General features: G+C 51.2%; 1 protein-coding gene across 1 annotated transcript; it reads right to left on the reverse strand.

Annotated features, from left to right (window-relative positions):
- Positions 1-103: 103 nt before the first annotated feature.
- On the reverse strand, positions 104-20,024 carry LOC127036279 (zinc finger protein 436-like). Its single transcript, XM_050927089.1, has 6 exons — positions 19,860-20,024; positions 19,241-19,282; positions 18,469-18,595; positions 15,653-15,766; positions 13,490-14,349; positions 104-118 (listed from the first exon to the last, which is right to left on the reverse strand). The coding sequence occupies exons 2-6, from the start codon at positions 19,262-19,264 to the stop codon at positions 104-106; spliced, it is 1,140 nt and encodes a 379-aa protein (XP_050783046.1). The 5' UTR covers positions 19,265-19,282; positions 19,860-20,024.
- Positions 20,025-21,010: the final 986 nt, after the last annotated feature.

Here is a 21,010-nt window from a genome sequence, read left to right on the forward strand (position 1 = left end):
TTTCCTCCCGTCTGGTTTTCCCCATTTGTCACAAAAAAAAAAAAATCAATAAGGGTCTGCCTTCCCCAACATTTTGCAATTGATTGGATGCAGTGCTCAAAAGTTATTGCATTTCGGCCTAAAAGGGGGGAAAAGCCATTGAGAAGAGCATCAGACATTGCTTTGCTCAGGTGAATAATAATAATAATAATATCAATGCTAAACATATGCCAGGATCCTACTATGGCCAACGTTCAGTTCTGCATGAGTCCTATGGTCATTTTTCTCTCTCTCCCTTAGAAGGCACAGCCAATGTGTATTGTACAAAACAGACACTTGTGGCTGATGTTTATGATGTCTTGTTGGATGAGGTTTTAACAAGCGCAGACACAGCACATCAATCCTGGTTAAAGATAAACGGCTTTGGGAAACTCTGAGCTAAAGGTAGCCTCAATGGAACACCCCATGCAGGAAACCCAGGCAGATTACGTAAGACAATGGATTTCTAAATGGCATATGAGCAGCCCTCCTGGGCCATTGCATCCGTTTAAGTTTTCCACAGTGCAACTTCACAGCAAACAGAATGCGGCGACCGAGTGGGCGAGCTAAGAATTAACAGGTGCAAGTGAATGTTGCATTCTCGTCAGCTACATAAAGCTCAATACACAAAGTAGCACTCAAATGCCAAAGCAGAGACCAGAATAAGGCAGAGGCGAATGTGGCTGCTGTTGCCGAGACCAGCGTCAGCCGTGGGGAGAGCAGGAGATCAGATGTAACCCTTCTGCCCCTCTGAATTGGCAGCAACAAAAACCAGGTTCAGTATCCAGGGGTTCCGTTTCAATAACACAATGCATAACCGGCTCGAGCCCCCACCCAGTGACCTGGGACACTTACACATCCCCCCCGGGCGCCTCTAGGAGGCAATACTTCCCCTCTTACAAGCACGGAGTCTGAGTGTAGCAAAATCCTTTTAATAAAGGAAGGAAACAATACGGCATCACATTGGAGAAACACCACAAACAGGATTATAACACAAACCATAAGCAAAAACCCCACCTCCAAGTACGTTTGGCAATGTCCTTTCCCCCTTAGGGTCTTAAGTCCAATCACCCCAAAGTCCAACTACCTGAAAGTCTCTGGTCAGTGCCACCCCAGAGTTCAAAAGTTTATCTGCAGAGTTTTACCCCCCCAGCCTGGGTGGAAATGGGGGGGAGCCCACACAGGGTGTTAAGGGGCACCTTATGTGGGCCAGGGCCAACTGCTCCGCCTCTCCGTGGAGTTCTGCTGCAGCCTTCACCATGACCAGCTCCACTACACTCGCTGTGCCGCTCCTCCAGCCGACCCACGAGCCGCTCCACTCCACTCACTGTTCCATGGGCTGCTCCAACATGCTGCAAACTGCTCCACTCTGCCAGCCGCTTAGCGATAGATCTTCAGGCTCCCCCACTAGTTAACACAGCACTCAGTGATCTCAGCTCAGTAAGCTTAGCTCTTTTAGTGATTTCAGCTCTTAGTGATTTCAGCTTGCAGTAGGGGAGCCCTGGGGCTGGTGCACCACTGGCCCAACATGAATTCAGCTTTTGTGTATGTACAGTGCCTAGCAGAATGTTACATGACAATAATGCTCATTTAGCTGTGAAGATTCATCTAATTCCTCCTCCTCCAGTCAACTTCTGTAGCATTCATAAGCAGCCAAAAAATATGTAAGTTCTAATTTATTGAGTCCCCGTTGCCCCGAGGGAGATAGCAAAACATTTCTGATCCTAAAACCTTTGCCATTGTTTTGTCTTATTGGCTTCATTCTTATAATTGTGATGTTTGTATATTACAAACTTCACTTCTAGATCTTATACTAGATTTATAGCCAATGAACAGGACAAAGGGAAGCTTGCTTCTGAGATTATTTCAACTCCTGCAACCCTTCCTGTACCATCTCTTTTCCCTGGGGGGGCGGGGAATTGTGGGTCTCAGTGTCCTGATAAACTCTCTAGTCTTCACAGATGCCGTGGGATACCCAGTGCTGCAGGTCCCAAAGGAGAAACTGGAGCTGTAGAAGTTGGAGGAGGTGCCTCCCCAGGCACTGAGTGAGAATTAGACAATGGCAGCAGTTGGGCCTAGATCCACAAAGGAACTTAGGTGCCTAACTGCCTTTTAAAGGCACCTAAATCCACCATGTAGGTGCCACTGACATCCTCAAAACCACCGCTCAGTGGCTGCCTACCCTCAAGGTGCTTAAGTTGCCACCAGTAATCACAGCAAAGCCACCCAAATATCGATGCCTTCCCAGAGCTAACAAGGGAATTCTCCATCTTCTCACACTAGGAGCTCCCACTACAGCTGACATGTGGAGCCCAGTCATATAGGCATGGTCAGAGTACACCTCACAGACACAGAACACTGGGGTATCGGTGCTCTCATCCATCCCTTTGCCTAGAAGTCAGGGGGTAGGAAATCTAAGTTCAAATCCCTTCCCTGCCTGATTTGGAGCAGAGACTTGAGCGCAGGTCTCCTACATCCCAAGTGAGCATCCTAATCACCCAGTTTTACTGCAGTGCTGTCAATTTTGCTGGTCCACTTTGTATAAAATAAATATGTATTGGGCCAAAGAGCAAGAATGACTCTACAGAGCAATGGTTAGGGTAGGACAGGAGAGAGTCAGGTTCAAGTCCCTGCTCCAATTAATGTGCAATTATTTATACAAAGTGGGACAGCGCCAACAGGAGAGGTTGAGAGAGGCCTACACCAGAATAGCCAATAGCCTACCGATTAAGGCATCCAGCTGGGATGCGAGCTCAAGTCCCTGCTCCAAATCAAGCTCATCCTGACAAACACTCTGAGGAAGATAATTGAAGTAAATGACAACCCCTCCATTTCACAGCCCACTCCCTCCCAAGAAGCCTGGGGGAGAGAGGGTTTGCGGCATGCCTGAGAGCTTAACAAATCCAAGGTAGAGGGCGAATCCCCTACTTGAGGGATTCTGAGAGCCTGCCCAGAGCTCCTACCTTCTCCTGTGGGGGAGGCTGATCTCTGCTATGGCAATAGGGCCCAGTGGAGGGACAGTCTCTCAGGGAACCAGGTTCCAGACCTCTCAGGACTTTATGGATTAATACACACACACTTTGAATTCCATCCAGAAGCCAGGCCGGATCCCAGAATGCCAATATCAAGTTCTCCTGTCATGGAACTCCATTTAACACAAGTTATCCAGAGAACCTCACAAGGACCCTGGAAATAAGATGTGCAGGGAATGCTAGAAAACATCCTGATCACAGCACAAGCCTCTCTCACCCTGCAGCGAAGAATGCAAACTGCACAACGACCCTGCTCTGAAACACTGTCTGTTTCCGTTCCTTTATCATTCCACAGAACAATAGAAGCATGAGGGGTGCTGCTTAGAGGCAGGTTACTTGCGTATCTGATGCCAGAACACTCTGGCTAAGGTTCTCAGAGCAACCTGTGTAGGCAGGAATCTTCAAACTCCAAGTTATCAGGCAGAAGACTAGACAAAACAGGAAGTCAGTTGCGCAAATGTGCTAACAGCTGTGCCTTTTGAGAAGAACATTACCATTACCATTATTATTAATTTACCATTTTCCAACCTGCTCATTTAAAAGGGGCTGTTTCCCCACATCTACTGTATTTCAGTCATAGACATACATCCCTGCTCTTCTCCTGTGCCTTTATTTGTAGCATTAGCATGTACTGAAATGTCATCAGTCTGCTAGAGACTCTCACAGCAGTTAGTCTGTAGGACTCCCAGCTAAAGGGGCTCATCCTTAGCTCACATTGTGGTTTGCACACGTTTGTACAGTGGAGTTATACTGGGTAAATATGACCAGAGTGAGGCCAGGGGACAGCAGATGTGGGAGCGTGCTTCATTTTTAGTTGGTGCATGTAAAGTTTTCGTCTTTGTTATTTTCCACAGCTTACACACAGAGAACTAGATAAAAACATAAAAGACTCTTGCAACATCACTATGTTACTTCTAAGAATTCAAAACAACAAGAACCCACAAACAGAAAGACAAATCAGGCTGCTCCCTAAAACAGAGAGGCACAATGCACCCCACCTTGCTTTCAATGGTCTACCTGCAAGCTGACTGCTGCTTGGCCTAGATTGCACACTTCCCTACAGAGCATGTCAGGACCAGGAAAACCCTGGAAAGTGATAGGTCACAATTATTTCAATATACCACAAGCATCATATAAAATATTCAAGTCTTCATCTGCCTTTCAGGAGAAAGAGTTGCTCAGAAGATCCCAGGCAAGGTGGGGCCAGCAGAGCAAAAAGGTAAAGTAACAAAGAACAGATAATAACGGTGTATGTGCAGCACATGCTTGAAATACCAGAAGAGATTTGTAAATATTTGGATGCACCCTTCAGGGCACATTTTTGTAAAGGGTTTTATTCTCAGGGAGGCAGATCCTCCCCCTGGTGGCCATGGAGGGCTGCTTGGCAGCAGAATCACTGCAGTAACCCTCAGCGGGGAGGTAAGATTCAGAGAGGTGCAGAGAGGCAGGTTGTGGGGCAGTGACAACCTCAGGGTGCAGACAGTTCATTTGCTGCTGCTTCAATTCACTGGCCTTCCACCCTGCAGCTAAGGTGCAGAGGGCCACATCAGCCAATAGTCTGAAACATGGACAGCAGGTGACTTCCCCCTCTTTGGGGAGGCTAGCCAGCCCCTGGCCATGCCCCTTCTGCCCAAGGGTCTTGCCCCCACCCCAAACATGGCTGGCCTGACCCCTGAGCTCCAGGCTGCTGTCATGGTATAATTCCCGAATCTGAACCTTAGAGTCCAAAAGATGGGGTACCAGCATGAATTCCTCTAAGCTTAATTACCAGCTTAGATCTGATAGGCTGCCACCACCCATAATGTCTTGGGGCACTTTGGTCCCCCCCAAAAAAACCTTCCCTGGAGACCCCAAGACCCAAATTTCTTGAGTCTCACAACACAGGGGAATAAACCATTTCCCCTCCCCCTCCTTTCTTCCTCCCAGATCTTTCCCGCCCTGGGTACACTAGGAGATCACTGTGATTCAAACTCCTTGAATCACAACACAGAGAAATCAGGGTTTTTCTCCCCCTTCTCTCCCCCTTCTCTCCTCCTCCCAGGCTTTCCCTCTCTGGACTATCCTGGAGAGACAGACAGATTCAAGCTCCGTGAATCTAAAACACAGAGGAAATTCACCTTTCCTCCCCCACTCCTCTTTCCCTTCTCCCACCAATTTCCTGGTGAGTACAGACTCAGTTCCTCTGAGCCTTAACAAGGGGGAAAAAATATCAGGTCTTTTAAAAAGAAAAGTTTTTAATAAAAAGAAAAAAATAAGAAATCTCTGTAAAATCAAGATCGAATATTACAGGGTCTTTCAGCTTATAAACACTAGAAAGAAGTCTCTCCCCAGCACAAATACCAATTAAAATCCATCCAGCAAAATCACATTTGCAAATACAGAAAACAATCAAAAGACTATAACCGCCTTTTCTACTTAATATTCACTAGTCTGAATATATAAGAGACTGTTGCAGAGAGATTGGCAAGAAACCTGGTTGCACATCTGGTCCCTTTCAGGACCCAGAGAGAACAAAGCAAAACCCAAAAAACACAAACAAAGGCTTCCCTCCACCGAGATTTGAAAGTATCTTGTCTCCTGATTGGTCCTCTGGTCAGGTGTTTCAGGTTCACTGTTTGTTAACCCTTTACAGGTAAAAGAGACATTAACCCTTAACTATCTAGTCTGAAACATGGACAGCAGGTGACTCCCCGCTCTTTGGGGAGGCTAGCCAGCCCCTGGCCATGCCCCTTCCACCCAAGGGTCTTGCCCCCACCCCAAACATGGCTGGCCTGACCCCTGAGCTCCAGGCTGCCAACTGGAGCTGAGCCCACTCCGGCTTCAGGAAAGCGAGGCAGGGCCTCAGGGCAGACCATGGGCATGGCCACAGCCTGAGTGGAGGCCTGAAATACCCTTTGGGGAGCGGATCTGCTGGTTCCCTGGATCTCCTGCCCGGCTACTCTGGCTGGGTCCTGGCCTGAAGATTTAGCCTGAAATATTTATCCTGATCTCAGTTGTGAGCCTTCCCCTCCCCTTACTGATATTCCTGCATCTTCTCTTTTTATCAGGAGTAAAAGCGGATGCTGGCTCCTTTGAACTGAAAGGCAAGGAAGTGCAAGTAATCCAGAGCTTGTCTACACAGCCCCATAGTGAGTCCTGTGTTGTGATTTGCAGTGCGCACTGAAGTGTGGCGCTTTAACCACAGTCCTTGCTAGCCTGAGCTAAAAGTGCTCAGTTTACAATAACAATCCTATCAGAAACAGGACCATGTTAACGTGAACTAGATGCCTTTGAGTCTGAGCTAGCAGTGTCTACATAGTGCAGTTATACAGCAACACTTTGGTGCGCACTACAAATCACACCCATGTAGTCCTCACTACAGAGCCGTGTAGACAAACCCCTGTCTTGATTTGAAGACTTCAAGCAACAGAGAATCACCACTTCACTTGGTAGTTTCTTCCATTGGTTAATCATCCTTACTGTAAAAATTTGTGCCTTATTTCTAATTTGAATTTGTCAGGCCAAAATTTCCAGCCATTTGTTTTTGTTATGCCTGTCTACAGTACTAAGGGTTCTGCAGGAGCAGACATACAATCTTCCTGAAAAGTCAGGCCTTTGGGGCAATTTGACTTGTAACCATTTGTAGCAAGTCGTTAACTTATTTTAATCCAGTTGATTCCTTTAGTAACTTAAAGAACACACTGCTTTCAACCATAGGCTGCAACCATAATAAACAGTCACGCAACTGGGTGTATAAGGGAGCCTGATGGTACAATTCTTGTCCTTTCACCAGCCTGAACGGGAAGTACTGCCTGAAAGCCGATGAGAGCAATGCAGATGCTGGAAGACACGCAAAGGGTACATATATTCTTACCAGCTGTCAGAGATGAAATGTACGCCTGCTTAGATGAGTAAGATGACGGATGCTTCCTACAGCACAGTCAATCTCCTATCATGCTACTGGGACCAGTTCATCTGTAGCTCATATCTTCTTTTTTTGGTGAAAAGTGCTAGGCTCTAAGAGTGGCAAGTACCTATATGTTGAGGCCACTGCTTGTCCCTGGATATCTTCTTGCCTACCTCACATCCTCTTGATACTAAGTGTGATGATTTGCTGTGCCCACAGCTCAGTAAACCTTAGCACGTAGAAGAGAGGTGAAAGAGTATCAAAATACATAGCTTTGATGGCAAGCCAAACTTTGTATTCTACATGTCAAGCAATGAGCCTACAAACAGGGAGTTAAGAACAGAGACCTCTTGGCCTGGATCCAGATGAGAAGGCTCAGAGCAAGACACGTTACAGAGACAGACCTAACAGAATCAGTGATTTTTAGAAAAGGCCAGATAGTCCAGATTTGCTGAATCAGGGCCTGTGTCATTCCTGCCTAGTTCAGTAAAATACTCCTTTGCTACTACTAAGCATTCTCCAACAGCAGCATTTGTTTAGATCTCTCTTTTGACAGGTTGATTGCATCCCACTGGGGCAGACAAGGGCTATTTTCTATGGCCATTGATTTGTTTTTAGTTTTGGTTTTTTAATTGGTTTGGGTTTGTTTAATTAATTAATAGGAATTCTGTGACTCATCACAATGATCTCCAAATTTACAAGCAGAACAACCGGTATTAACAAGTAAGAGGATGTAATTCTTTGTGCAGTGGTTTAAAAATGTAGCTCTGATCCATCTCTCTTCTGTGAAGGAAGCCCAAACCTCGCTGCCACCTTGGGCTGACTAACTACCCTTATTAAGATGTGATTTATATGTCCTGCTCCCACTGAAATCCAATAACACCTTTTGATGCTTTTGAACACCCACTTTGAATGAACAATCCCAGTGTCAAACTGACAGTCCTGGAATTTGGGGAATTAAACTCTGATTCAGCAAATGTCAACGGGACAGAAGCATTTGAAGTGCTGTGTTGAAATGGGATCTAAAGAAGTTAAATATGATCCAGAGAGGAGAGATGAAAGTTTGAGTTGGTACCAGGGAGCAAGAGTGGATCTGCTGCTGGAAGAGTCTACGTTTCTCTGAGTCACCACGTTGGGGTCTCACATACCTGTCTCCTGGACATTCACAGATACTATTGGTAAATGGGCTGCATACTGAAAAGTGAGAATAATTCGATCTGGAGAAATTAGCCTCTGGCACTCTGAGTACTAATAAAATTTCCAAGACCATGGTATCTTAAAGCAAACTTTTATTGAGAATTTTTAACATTTCAAACTCAAATTCCAAGGACCCACAGCAATAAATAAAGACTTTACTGAAACTGGAACCAAACTCACTGGAAAATCTCCTAAACCTGGATTTCCAGAAACAGCACTCAACCCACTCTATAGTAAAAGGAAAAGAAACCTCCCAAACCCTATAATTCCAGGAAAAGTCCCAGCTGGTGATGGGTGAGCAGAGCCCTCTCCTATAAACAAGATCCCATTACTCCCATTTTCCTTTAGGCAGAGGTGGAAGACTCAGCACAGAGAGTTGAAGTGACTTGTGTGATGCAGTAGGGACTGTCTGTGTGGGGAGTGGGAGAGCAGGGGAGGACTTTAGGAGATGGACGATGCCAGAGCCTGTAACCTGAGCTAGGTAAGGGAGGGGAAAGGTCAACACCTTTGCCCGGGAAGGGGACAAAGGAAGGGAGTGGCAGGAGGGAAGCAGTTTGAGTTTGGGCTTGGGGCTGTGTGGGTGGAATTCAGGGTATCCTAGCTAGGATCCAAGCACCCTGAAAGCCCAGAAGGACTCGGTGGAGGGGTCCTGACTGTGCCTGCAAGCTCTGCTGTAACCTGTGTTCCTGTTGTCCAATAAACCTTCTGTTTTACTGGCTGGCTAAGAGTCACTGTGGGTCCCAGGAAGAGGGGTGCAGGGCCGGACTCCCCCACACTCCGTGACAACTGGTGGCAGCGGCGGGAGATACTGCACCCCGTGGATGGCGCTTCCTGCAGTAAGTGACTGGGGAGCAGTAAAACGAAGGGGTGGTTAACCCCTGGGAGTGTGTGCCCAGTGAGAAGGACTTTGCAGTAACAGGGTCCCCCGGGGGATTGCAGCGAGCGGTCCCAGGGGCGGAGGAGTCTGCAGCTCGACCCTGGCAGAGAGGTGGTGACCTCAAGAAGGGCTGGTGCACTAGGGGTCCCCCTGGAAACCGTGGGGAGCGGCGAGCACCCCGGCCTGTGAGTGGTCAGCAGGAAGATGTATGCCAAGCGGCGCAAGTGTGACCTGGTGGAGCTGTGCAAGCAGAGGGGGCTGCACCCAGGGAGGCTCAGCAAGGACCAGCTGATTGCACAGCTGGAGCAGGGAGACCGCATGAATGAACGGAGCCCTGTCTCTGAGGGAAGCAGCCGAGCAGATGCAGCGCAGGCACCAGTGTCTGTCCCCGCTGGGAGTGGTCAGCCGGCGGACGAGGGCTTCCCGAGACCCCCCCTTCCTAGGCGTAGAGGAAGGGCGGGGAGGAGCCCAGTGTATACCGAGGGCACCGTGACACCCCCGGCCAGCAGGGGATCTGCCCGGCGAAGCCCACCCCCCAGCAGGGGATCCTCCCGGCAACGCTCGGCATCCGTGGAGCGGATGCGGCTGGAATATGAAAGGGAGCTGAGACGGGAGGAGCTCGAGTTAAAGAGGCGAGAGCTGGAGGAGAAGGCGAAACAGCGTGAACATGAGGAGAACCAGCGTAAACATGAGGAGAACCAGCGTAAACATGAGGAGAACCAGCGTAAACATGAGGAGAACCAGCGCCAGCGTGAGTGGGAGGAGAAGGAGAAACAGCGTAAACATGAGCTGGACCTGGCCCGGCTGAGGAGCAGTGAGGCTCCAGCTGCGGTGAGTGAGGGGGGACCCAAGCCTACAAAGAGCTTTGATAAGCACTTGCTGCCCCGGCGTAAGGAGGGGGAGGACATAGATACCTTCCTGACGGCCTTTGAGAATGCCTGTGAGCTGCACAGGGTTGACCCTGCAGACAGGATCGCAGTTCTCACCCCCTTGCTGGACTCCACAGCCGTGGAGGTGTACAGCCGACTGAAAGGGGCGGAGGCAGGGGACCTTGAGGACTGGCCTAGTAACACCCAGAGTGCCCTGGTCGTGACTCGTAGTCAGAGTCAGCAAATGGCACTGCTCCCCGACAACGGGGAAGGTACTCGACCTGAGGTGCAGGACCCTAACTCAGGGAGCGGGGAACGCCCAGGGGCACGGTGCAGAGAGGCTGCGGCCTCAGACCCAGCCAGCAAGAGAGAGCCGGTCCCCATTCCTGTCCCAGCTGCTGAGTTCCAGGCCGAGTTGCAGAAAGATCCCTCCTTGCGGAAGCACAGGGACCGGGCTGACCTTAGTGCGGTACAGACCATGAGGAGAGGTTGCAAGGAGAGGTTCCTGTGGGAGAAGGGGTTCCTGTACCGAGAATGGGCTCCCCCAGGGGAAGTAGAGTCATGGGGGATCAGGAGGCAGCTGGTGGTTCCCCAGAAGTTCCGTCACAAGCTGTTGTACCTGGCCCATGACATCCCTCTCGCAGGGCACCAGGGAATCCGGCGCACCAGGCAGAGGCTGCTACAGAACTTTTACTGGCCTGGGGTCTTTACCCATGTCCGACAATACTGCCAATCCTGTGACCCCTGCCAGAGGGTGGGGAAGGCCCGGGACAAGGGGAAAGCGGCTTTGAGGCCTTTACCCATCATAGAAGAACCTTTCCAGAAGGTGGCCATGGACATAGTGGGACCTCTCAGCAAGACGACCCGGTCAGGGAAGAAATACATCCTGGTGGTGGTGGATTTTGCCACTCGCTACCCCGAGGCGGTGGCCTTGTCCTCTATCGAAGCAGACACAGTGGCAGATGCGCTGCTGACAATTTTCAGCCGGGTGGGGTTCCCCAAGGAGGTCTTAACGGACCAGGGGTCCAACTTCATGTCGGCCCTGCTCCGGTCCTTATGGCAGAAATGTGGGGTCCAGCACACCTGGGCCTCAGCGTATCACCCCCAGTCCAACGGGCTGGTAGAAAGGTTCAACGGGACGCTGAAGATGATGCTAAAAACATTTATGAACCAGCATCCGCAAGATTGGGACAAGTACTTACCTCACCTGCTGTTTGCGTACAGGGAGGTACCCCAGGAATCTACCGGGTTTTCACCTTTTGAACTGTTGTATGGAAGGCGGGTGAGGGGGCCCCTAGACCTGATGAGGGACGAATGGGAGGGGAAGGCCGCTCCCGAGGGAGAGTCAGTGGTGGAGTATGTCCTGACCTTCCGGGAAAGACTGGCCGAGCTCATGGGCCTGGCCAGGGAGAATCTGGCCCGAGCCCAGAGGAGGCAGAAGGTCTGGTATGACCGCACAGCACGAGCCCGTACCTTCGCCACCGGGGATCAGGTGATGGTTCTCATCCCCGTGAGGAGAAACAAACTCCAGGCCGCCTGGGAAGGGCCCTTCAAGGTTATCAAGCAACTGAATGAGGTAAACTATGTGGTGGAGCTGTCAAACCGGGCACATCACCGTCGGGTGTACCATGTGAACATGATGAAACCATACTATGACAGGGGGAATGTGGTGTTGGCCGTGTGTGGACATTGGGAGGGGCAGGGAGATGACCCCTTAGTGGATCTATTCCCTGGGACAAAAGCTGGTTCCCCCCTGGAGGCGATTCCCCTCTCTGAGCAACTGACCCCGGGCCAGCACGCAGAGATCAGAGCGGTGCTGCATCTGTACCGACAGCTGTTTTCCAACCAGCCTGGACGCACTAATTTGACTGTCCACCGGGTGGAGACTGGGTCACATCCCCCTATAAGATGCTCCCCTTTTCGGGTCACTGGTAAAACTGCCCAGGATCTTGAAAGAGAGGTCAGGGACATGCTGGCTTTGGGGGTGATCCAGCCGTCTTCCAGCCCTTGGGCCTCGCCAGTAGTGCTGGTTCCCAAGAAGGATGGGTCAATCCGGTTCTGTGTGGACTATCGAAAGCTCAATGCCATCACCGTATCTGATGCCTACCCTATGCCCAGGCCTGACGAGCTCCTAGACAAGCTGGGAGGTGCACGGTACCTCACCACTATGGATCTTACCAAAGGCTACTGGCAAGTGCCGCTGGATGCAGATGCCAGGCTGAAATCGGCCTTTATCACCCCTCTGGGGCTCTATGAGTTTTTGACCCTGCCCTTCGGCCTCAAGGGAGCGCCGGCCACCTTCCAGCGCCTGGTGGATCAGCTACTGAGGGGGATGGAGAGTTTTGCCGTGGCGTATATTGACGACATCTGCGTCTTCAGCCAGACCTGGGAGGACCACGTGTCCCAGGTTAAACAAGTCCTGGACCGACTCCGGAAGGCTGGGTTAACAGTAAAGGCTGAGAAGTGCAAGGTGGGGATGGCTGAAGTATCTTACCTGGGCCATCGGGTGGGGAGCGGCTGCCTGAAGCCGGAACCAGCCAAGGTGGAGGTGATCAGAGACTGGCCTGCTCCCCAAACCAAAAAGCAGGTCCAGGCCTTTATTGGGATGGCGGGGTACTATCGAAGGTTCGTGCCCCACTTCAGTGCCATAGCCGGCCCCATCACTGAACTGTGCAAAAAGGGGAAGCCAGACAAGGTGATCTGGACTGAGCAGTGCCAGGAGGCTTTCCGGGCGCTGAAGGAGGCTCTGGTTAGCGACCCAGTTCTGGCAAACCCAGATTTTGACAAACCCTTTATGGTGTTCACCGATGCCTCAGACACGGGACTGGGGGCGGTGTTAATGCAGGAGGATGAAAAGGGGGAGAGACACCCTATCGTGTACCTGAGTAAGAAGCTGCTACCCCGGGAACAAAGCTACGCGGCCATCGAGAAGGAATGCCTGGCCATGGTGTGGGCCCTTAAGAAGCTAGAGCCATATCTCTTTGGGCGACACTTCACCGTGTACACCGACCACTCTCCCCTGACCTGGCTGCACCAGATGAAAGGAGCCAACGCCAAGCTCCTGAGGTGGAGCCTGCTCCTGCAGGACTATGACATGGACGTGGTCCATGTGAAGGGAAGTGCCAACCTGACAGCGGATGCGTTGTCCCGGAGAGGGGACCCTGAACTTCCCCAGGTCACTGGGCAGAGTGACCCCGCTCAGTTCAGTCTCGAAGGGGGGAGAGATGTGATGCAGTAGGGACTGTCTGTGTGGGGAGTGGGAGAGCAGGGGAGGACTTTAGGAGATGGACGATGCCAGAGCCTGTAACCTGAGCTAGGTAAGGGAGGGGAAAGGTCAACACCTTTGCCCGGGAAGGGGACAAAGGAAGGGAGTGGCAGGAGGGAAGCAGTTTGAGTTTGGGCTTGGGGCTGTGTGGGTGGAATTCAGGGTATCCTAGCTAGGATCCAAGCACCCTGAAAGCCCAGAAGGACTCGGTGGAGGGGTCCTGACTGTGCCTGCAAGCTCTGCTGTAACCTGTGTTCCTGTTGTCCAATAAACCTTCTGTTTTACTGGCTGGCTAAGAGTCACTGTGGGTCCCAGGAAGAGGGGTGCAGGGCCGGACTCCCCCACACTCCGTGACAACTTGCTCATAAGAGCAAGTGCATTATGCTGGCTCGTGTCCTGATGCTCCATCAGTGGGGTTTGTGCCGTGTGTGGTTTCTCTGAGGGATGATGAGGACTGAAGCTTTCCACGCACCGGCCACACTCATAGGGTCTCTGTCCCATGTGCACTCTCTGGTGTTTAACGAGCACTGAGTTCCAGGTGAAGCTTTTAAAGCAGCAAGGGCATTCGTAGGGTCGCTCTCCCAAGTGGGTTCTCTGGTGTTTGATGAGGTCCGAGCTCTGGCTGAAGTTCTTCCCGCACTCGGTGCATTCGTAGGGCCGCTCGCCTGTGTGGACTCTCTGATGCTGGAGGAGGTGGGAGCTCTGGCTGAAGCTCCGGCCACACTCGGCGCAGACGTAGGGCCGCTCCCCTGTGTGGATGCGCTGGTGCTGCACGAGGTGGGAGCTCACACTGAAGTTCTTCCCGCACTCGGCGCAGACGTAGGGCCGCTCCCCCGTGTGGATCCGCTGGTGCCTAGTGAGGGCGGAGCTCACGCTGAAGCTCTTCCCGCACTCGGCGCATGCGTAGGGTCTCTCGCCTGTGTGAGTTTTCTGGTGCCTAATGAGGGCGGAGCTCACGCTGAAGCTCTTCCCGCAGTCGGGGCATTCAAAAGGTCTCTCCCCGGTGTGGATCTTCCAGTGCTGGAGGAGGTGCGAGCGCTGGCGGAAGCTCTTCCCACAGGCTGTGCATTCGTAAGGTCTCTCCCCCGTGTGGATCCTCTGATGCTGAATGAGGTTTGAGCTCCCTCTGAAGCTCTTCCCGCACTCATTGCATATGGTCGGCCTATCGCCTGCGGGAGTCCTCTGGGCGATGACATCGTCCCCTGCTGGAATAAGAAGAGAATCCAGACATGAGTCATTTCCTGCATAGGTGCTGACTCTGTGGGTTCTCCAGCCCTGGAGCACCCATGGAAAAAAATTAGTAGGTGCTTAGCACCCACTGGCAGCTAGTTCCCTTTCCCTCAGTGCCTCCCACCCCCAACAGCCCCATACGCTGAGCAGATTCTCCCCCTCCCTCCCAGCGACTCCTGCCTGCCGCAATCAGCTGTTTCGCGGCATGCAGGTGGTGCTGGGGGGAGAGGGGAAGGAGTGGGATGCACTCGGGGGAGGGGGATGGAACCAGGCTGGAAGAGGCAGAGTGGGGTCGGGGTGGGGCCTTGGGGGAAGGGATGGGGTGGGGACTGGACCTGGGGCTGAATGGGGGTTGAGCAGCCCTGGGGTAAGTAGGAAACTGGTGCCTGTGATTTCTCGCAAGGGGAGGGCAGGAAGGAAACCTGTGCAAAGGGAACTGAACTTGCAAAAGCCATGCTTCCCTTTTGTTCCTACTGTTGCTACAAGTAACCCCATGGTCCCACTGTTTCCTTGTGCTGCCCCCATCTGTCTGTATCCATCTGTTCTCTCTTGTCTATTGTCAGCTCTTTTTGGTGTGTTTGCAGAGCACCCGGGGGACTCAGCCCATGCCAGGAGCTCTTCGGTGCTATTGCAATCCCAGTCATCAATCAGAACAAAAAGAGATGAGAAGGGGAGAGTCTGCCATCTCTTTACCGGTAACAGCAGCAGCAGACATGACACCGAACAGGCTGCCAGCAGCAGGCAGGGGGATGCACAGAGAGGAACGAGGGGGCCTGGGAATCTTTGGTTGTTTTGCTCACAGGCCCATCCAAAAACCCTTCAAGATATAACCAGGGGAGCAGGAAACCCTATATTCCAATTTTAGGACATACTGCTAGAAGCCTATATCAGAAAATGGGTTGTTGTTGTTTTTAAATTCGTCTATTAAAAAGCAACACCAACTGGCAATGTCTAGTGACAAGCAGGGTTTGTTGCAATGAGACAGAAAATCAAGAATTGAATCCCCGAACTGTCCCCAGAAGACAGAGGGAAGGGGAACAATTTTGATGCCACATGCCTCCTGACTACACAGAAAGGACGCGTGAGGGGACAGACCCCTGCCAGATGTGAGTTGCGATGGGCTGACAGCCCTGACTGACATCAGCCATGTGAGGATCACCGAGAGCAGCTATGACGGTGACAGAGATAAGAGGGAGATGAGAGGATATGAAAGTGCTGCTGGATTCCCAGATCTTCGTTCCACTGACAGCTACTGAGGTGGTTTGGTCTATTCCTCACCTGTTCGGACACCTCTCGGGATCTCCCTTTCCTGGGAGCTCTGGAGGTCTGGGACCCATGGCTCTTCCCCTCGTTCCATCTGGGAAATCACGTCAGGTTTGGGAATGGAAGATCCTGCTCAGGAAGAAAGGAAATCAGCGTTTGTCAAATATTCCTAGACTGTTTGTTATGAAGAATGGCCCCTGATTTAAACCCAGCTCGTCCTTCTGCTGGGAGGAGACGTTTCACCTGAATGGATGGGGGATGTTCCCCAAGGCCCTTGGGAAAGGCAGACAGTTTCTGGGAGATGTGTTGTGCCCCTTATAGCTGATTCAGGGACCTGCACATAACTTAGGCAAAGAGAAACTAATAAGCGTGATACTTGCTGCTCTCTCTACTGCAGTGAGACCAGGGCCTCTTAGGGCGTGGAAGCAGCCCCAGGAGGCGAGGGGACATGGTGCACCTCCGCTCACGTACAGGGGAATCGCACAGCTCTCTCCCCACTGAAAGCCCTGGACAGTGTTCTGTCTCTGAACATCCTTCCCTATGGGAGGAGACGGGGCGGTAGCAGACTCTCCGGCAGCTTGGCGTGTAGGCCAAGGTGGCAGCCATCACGTCTGCTGCTGTTCATGCATCCTGCACAGCCACCCAGTGCCGTAACAAGGGCGAGACGAATGAGGCGCTTGCCTCGGGCGCGCAAAGCGGAGGGGCGCGGGGGGCGGGGGACGTGATCGGTGGCGCTTCGGCGGCAGCTCTACTGCTGATGCTTCTTCGGTGGCAATTCGGCAGCAGGTCCCTGAGTCCCTCTCGGAGGGAAGGACCTGCCCCCGAATTGCTGCCGAAGAATGAATGAAGCGGCGGTGGCAATTTGGCAGCAGGTCCTTCCCTCCGAGAGGGACTCAGGGACCTGCCGCTGAACAGCCTGGAGCCAGCCCTTGCCTCGGGCGCAAAAATTCCTTGTTACGGCTCAGCAGCCACCGCTGTCTTCAAGAAGGGACTCTGACTTCCCTGCGCTGTGTACTCCAGCTTCTCTGCAGGGCAGGGAGGGTTGTGACCCAGAGCAAACCTGATGCTGCCTCAAGAGGCTTTTGCAACTGTGTTACTGGGGGTGGGGGTGTCCGGTGAAGGTGAGTTGGACAGAGAAGCCAGTGACTGGGGGGCGTATCTCTCTGACTGGGTGAGACTGGTGCTGTATATGCTTGTCGGGGGACAGGGCGTGACTGTGGCGTGTGGGGTTAGATTGAGGGCGTGTGGCTGTGACTGGAAAGCTGTGATTTCAGAGCCCTGAGGGAGATGCTGGACCTAGGGGAAGCGGAGGGAAAGTGTGGAGATGACTGAAAAGAAGGGATTGTGGAAGGAGGAAGGAGACGCGAGCGGAGAACAGAGGAAGAGAAGGCAAAGAGCACCGCAAAGGGCGGGAAAGAGAGATCCAGAGAGAGAAAGAAAGAGAAAGAAATAAGGAGATGAGATGTAGTGAAATACAAAGAAGAGCAGAACATAGGAATTGCCAGACTGGATCAGACTCAAGGTCCATGTAGTTCAGTGGCCAGTTACAGTCACCTGAACCAGCTGTTTCCGAGGAAGGAACAAGAAATTTTGCATTAGGCAAGTGTGGGATAATCTGCTCCCCATGTTCGATCTCACCCTCATCTCTACAGATTAGCATGAGGGTTGCATAAGGCCAGACAAGACCACTGGGATCATCTAATCTGACCTCCTGGATAACACAGGCCATGCGACTTCCTTTATCATAAGGCAAGTTTTACAATCATTTAGTCATTCTCCTGGCTCTTCTCCAATTTATCAACATCCTTCTTGAATTAGGTATGCCACAACTAGACACAGTATTCCGGTAATGATCACACCAGTGCCAAACAGGGAAGTAATATAACCTCACTGTGCTTACTTGAGATTCCCATTTATACACCCTAGGACTGCATTAGGATTGCACCAAGAACTCTCGTTCTGCTGGTTATCCACCATGATCCCCAAGTCTTTCTCAGAGTCTCTCCTACCCAGTACAGAGTCTCCCTATCCTGTAAGTGGGACCTAAATTCTTTGTCCCTAGATGTATAATTTTACATTTGGCCTCATTAAAACAAATATTGTTTGCTTGCACCCAGCTTATCAAGGGATCCAGATTGCTCTGCATCAATGACCTGTCCTCTTCATTATTTACAACTTCCCCAATCTTTGTGTCTCTGAAAATTTTATCAGTAATAGTTTTATGTGTTTATCTTATTATGCATATAAATGTCCCATCCTAAGTTCTTGGCCTTAATGATTAACCCGCCTAACTGTGCATCATTTTGAATATCACACCTTTTTCATTTTGTTAATGTCCCCTTGCGAGTAGGCTGGGGAAAGGGAAAGAAGGAAAAAAACTCCAAAGGGGAGAGAGTGGGCCATGTTTTAAACAAGTTATGTAACAGAAAGGCCAGTGAGAATGTAACAATTAAATCCACAAGGATAACATTTGCATATAAGAGGGTGGGGAGGAATACCCACAAGGGTGCTACTTGAAAGGTATTGTCTGGGGTCTCCCCCTGCCACTCCAGGCCTGGCTGGATCCCCAGACATCTATGGGTACGTCTACCCTGCACACTAAACCCAAGCTCTGACTCAGGTTTCAGCCCAAGCCCCACTTCCATCCACAAACATTGCTCCTTTTAGCCCCACAGGCCTAAGTCAATTGACCCAGGCTCTCAGACTCGGCATGGCAGGTTCTTCTTTGCAGTGTAAACGTACTATAAAGGGCCCGAGGCCTGAGCCGAAGCCTCCCCCGGCACTTCAATGACCACAGAGCTTCAAATAAACGAGAAGAGCTGAATCCTTACGCAATGAGACCACAGTCTGGTAATTCTCCTTCATGATGTCCCTGTAGAAGGTCCTCTGCATATCGTCCAAAAGGCCCCATTCCTCCCGAGAGAAATACACAGCCACATCCTCAAATGTCACCGGGACCTGAAATCACAAGCATTGCCCACTGAGCACCTTTGGTTCATGAACAGTCCCATCGCTCAAGCCATGTGCCCCTGTCTCCCGTACCTTATGCTCTGTGGCACGGCAAGGCAATAGCTCACCTAGAGTATGGTTAGACTCACCTGGCACCACCTTCCCACAGGACCCCTCAATTCAGGCCTGCTTTCCCCTAGGTGTAAGCCCACCTCGCACTCACATACCCAGCCTCAGATGTCACTGAACTCCCAAATGTCAGGGCTGGGAAGCCCAGAGGCGGAATGGCTTTGTGGCTGTCTCCTGAGCTCTGGGCACTTTTCCATTAAATTGCCCCCATCTTGGGATCTGTGGCCTGCATGTCTGGGTCTTGGCAAGACTGGGAGATTCAATCAGAAACTTCTTAATGATGTTCTATTATTCACCCATCCTGCCAGAAACAATTCCCAGCAACCCTTGCCCAGCATAGAGAGGAAAGTGCTGGGATTTGATCCATATGCTGTAGCTCAGGGATTTCGCCCTTCCCCTAATCATCTCCTTGATCCTACAAGTCAGCCCCTCCTGGCAGGCTGCAGTCTCTCCCTCCTCCACCTTCCTGTGTATTTAGTCCTCTCCCTGCATAACAAGCCCCCCAGCCCCATGAAAATGCCTTACCTGAGCTGGCTCCAGTGCAGACATTTCTCTTTTCTGTCCCCCCTGAAACGATCAAAAGGTGGGTGTTATTCCTCAACTTGTCAGGGCAAATGGGGAGAGATGATGCCGGTCTCCCGACCATTTTAAAGCCCAGTCCTCTCTATAGTCTTTGTCTGCATGCAAAGTTGCAGGCTGTGTGCTGCTGGTAAAATGCTTGATAGGGCAGATCTGGCGCCTTTCACCTGGGCTAAGAACACCAAAATATCTTAAACCCTCCCTTTCCCAGCCCTGAAAAGACAGAATAAAAAGAAGCTGGTTTGGTGATGTTCCCCTGCCTGTCCCATCAGCATCTTTACTAGACAGAAGCAGAAAACTGCCTTAGGGAAAGGGGAGGGAGCATGTCTCAGTTCTCCTCCTCTGTCCACCTGCAGTGGCTGGGAGCCTGGGTTATTGTTCCATTCCTGGCAGCGCTGGTCTCAGACCTGCACTGGCTCCAGCGAGTGCTGACAGAACTGAGATGCTGTGTGAGTTGGAGCAGAGGCACACAGGGGGCTGAGAGCGGGCAGCAGGCCCAGCCAGTTTGACATAGTCCCCTTGCTGCCCATCGCCAGCCAGTGCTTGAGTTCTCTCTCTCAGTTACCTGCAGCGTCCTGTGTCTCCCTAGGCCTGGTTAGAGCCAGAAACAGGCCCCACCTTGGCTAGGATCTCTCCCTGGGGGGAGGCAGCAGAGCAGCTCAGGCAGCCCTCTGGGCACAGCAGAGGCTGTTGCAATTGCAAATTACAGGCAGCAGCAGCAGCCGCTACATCTCAGGAAGCTCAACCCCTGCTATCCAAAGCACAGGAACTAGCAAGAGGAGAGACAGGCCCAGCTTCTCCTGCCACAATAACCGTCACCCTCTAGCGGTCATCAGTACAGAAACCTGGACACAGCCTCCCCTGCAGAGCAGTCCAGGATCCTTTCCTCCTTGTTTACCTAATAGAAGATCAGAGGAGAAATAACACCATGTGACAGACATAGCTCTGTCCTCCAGGGCTGGGCAGCCTCACCCGGACCAGGTTCCTATCAGCCCAGTGTCCCTTTAAGTTTAGGATCCCCCTGGAAAAGTGCTGGATCTCCAGGTCAAATCCCCTTCTCACTTCTGTCAGGGGCTGCTATATCTGAGGAGCAGGGGGTGGGGTTGTGTGTGTGTGTGTTGAGGTCTTCCTGATGGTTTTAAAAGGGGTCACTTTGTTCTCAACTGACCCTCTCTCTGTCTCCCACACAGTCTCTGTTCTCTATAACTAGGCTTAGAAGGATTCGATTTTTATCTGTAAATGTCAATAACTGAGAGACAAGGGGGGTGAGGTAAGATCTTTCATTGGACCAGCTTCTGTTGATGAAAGACACAAGCTTTGGAGCACCACAGTCCTGAAGAAAAGTTTGTCTCTCTCATATCCTGGGGTCAGCACAGCTACAACACCGCAAGCATCAATAAACGTCGATTTCACTGGACACACGCAAACGGACGTGAAAGTATTTCCGTCAATAATCAAAATGTAGAGATAGGCAAAGCAAGAAAACTGCTGCTTGAGGACGTATTTGAGTTTGGTTTAAGGATATTTACTTTGTGTATCTTGACACGTGATGTTGACGGTTTGTGTTTCAGTGGTTACAAAGCTTTAACTTTATGAATGTCAGTGTCTGCTGTCATTAAACAATTCTTGTCTTGTACCCGCCATGTCTAATTTCCCTACAACATCAAAAATGTAGCTGGATAAAAATCAAAGACGGTGCTTAAAAATAAAAATCAA

Source organism: Gopherus flavomarginatus, chromosome 17, assembly GCF_025201925.1.
Source record: "Gopherus flavomarginatus isolate rGopFla2 chromosome 17, rGopFla2.mat.asm, whole genome shotgun sequence".
Lineage (NCBI taxonomy): Eukaryota > Metazoa > Chordata > Testudines > Testudinidae > Gopherus > Gopherus flavomarginatus.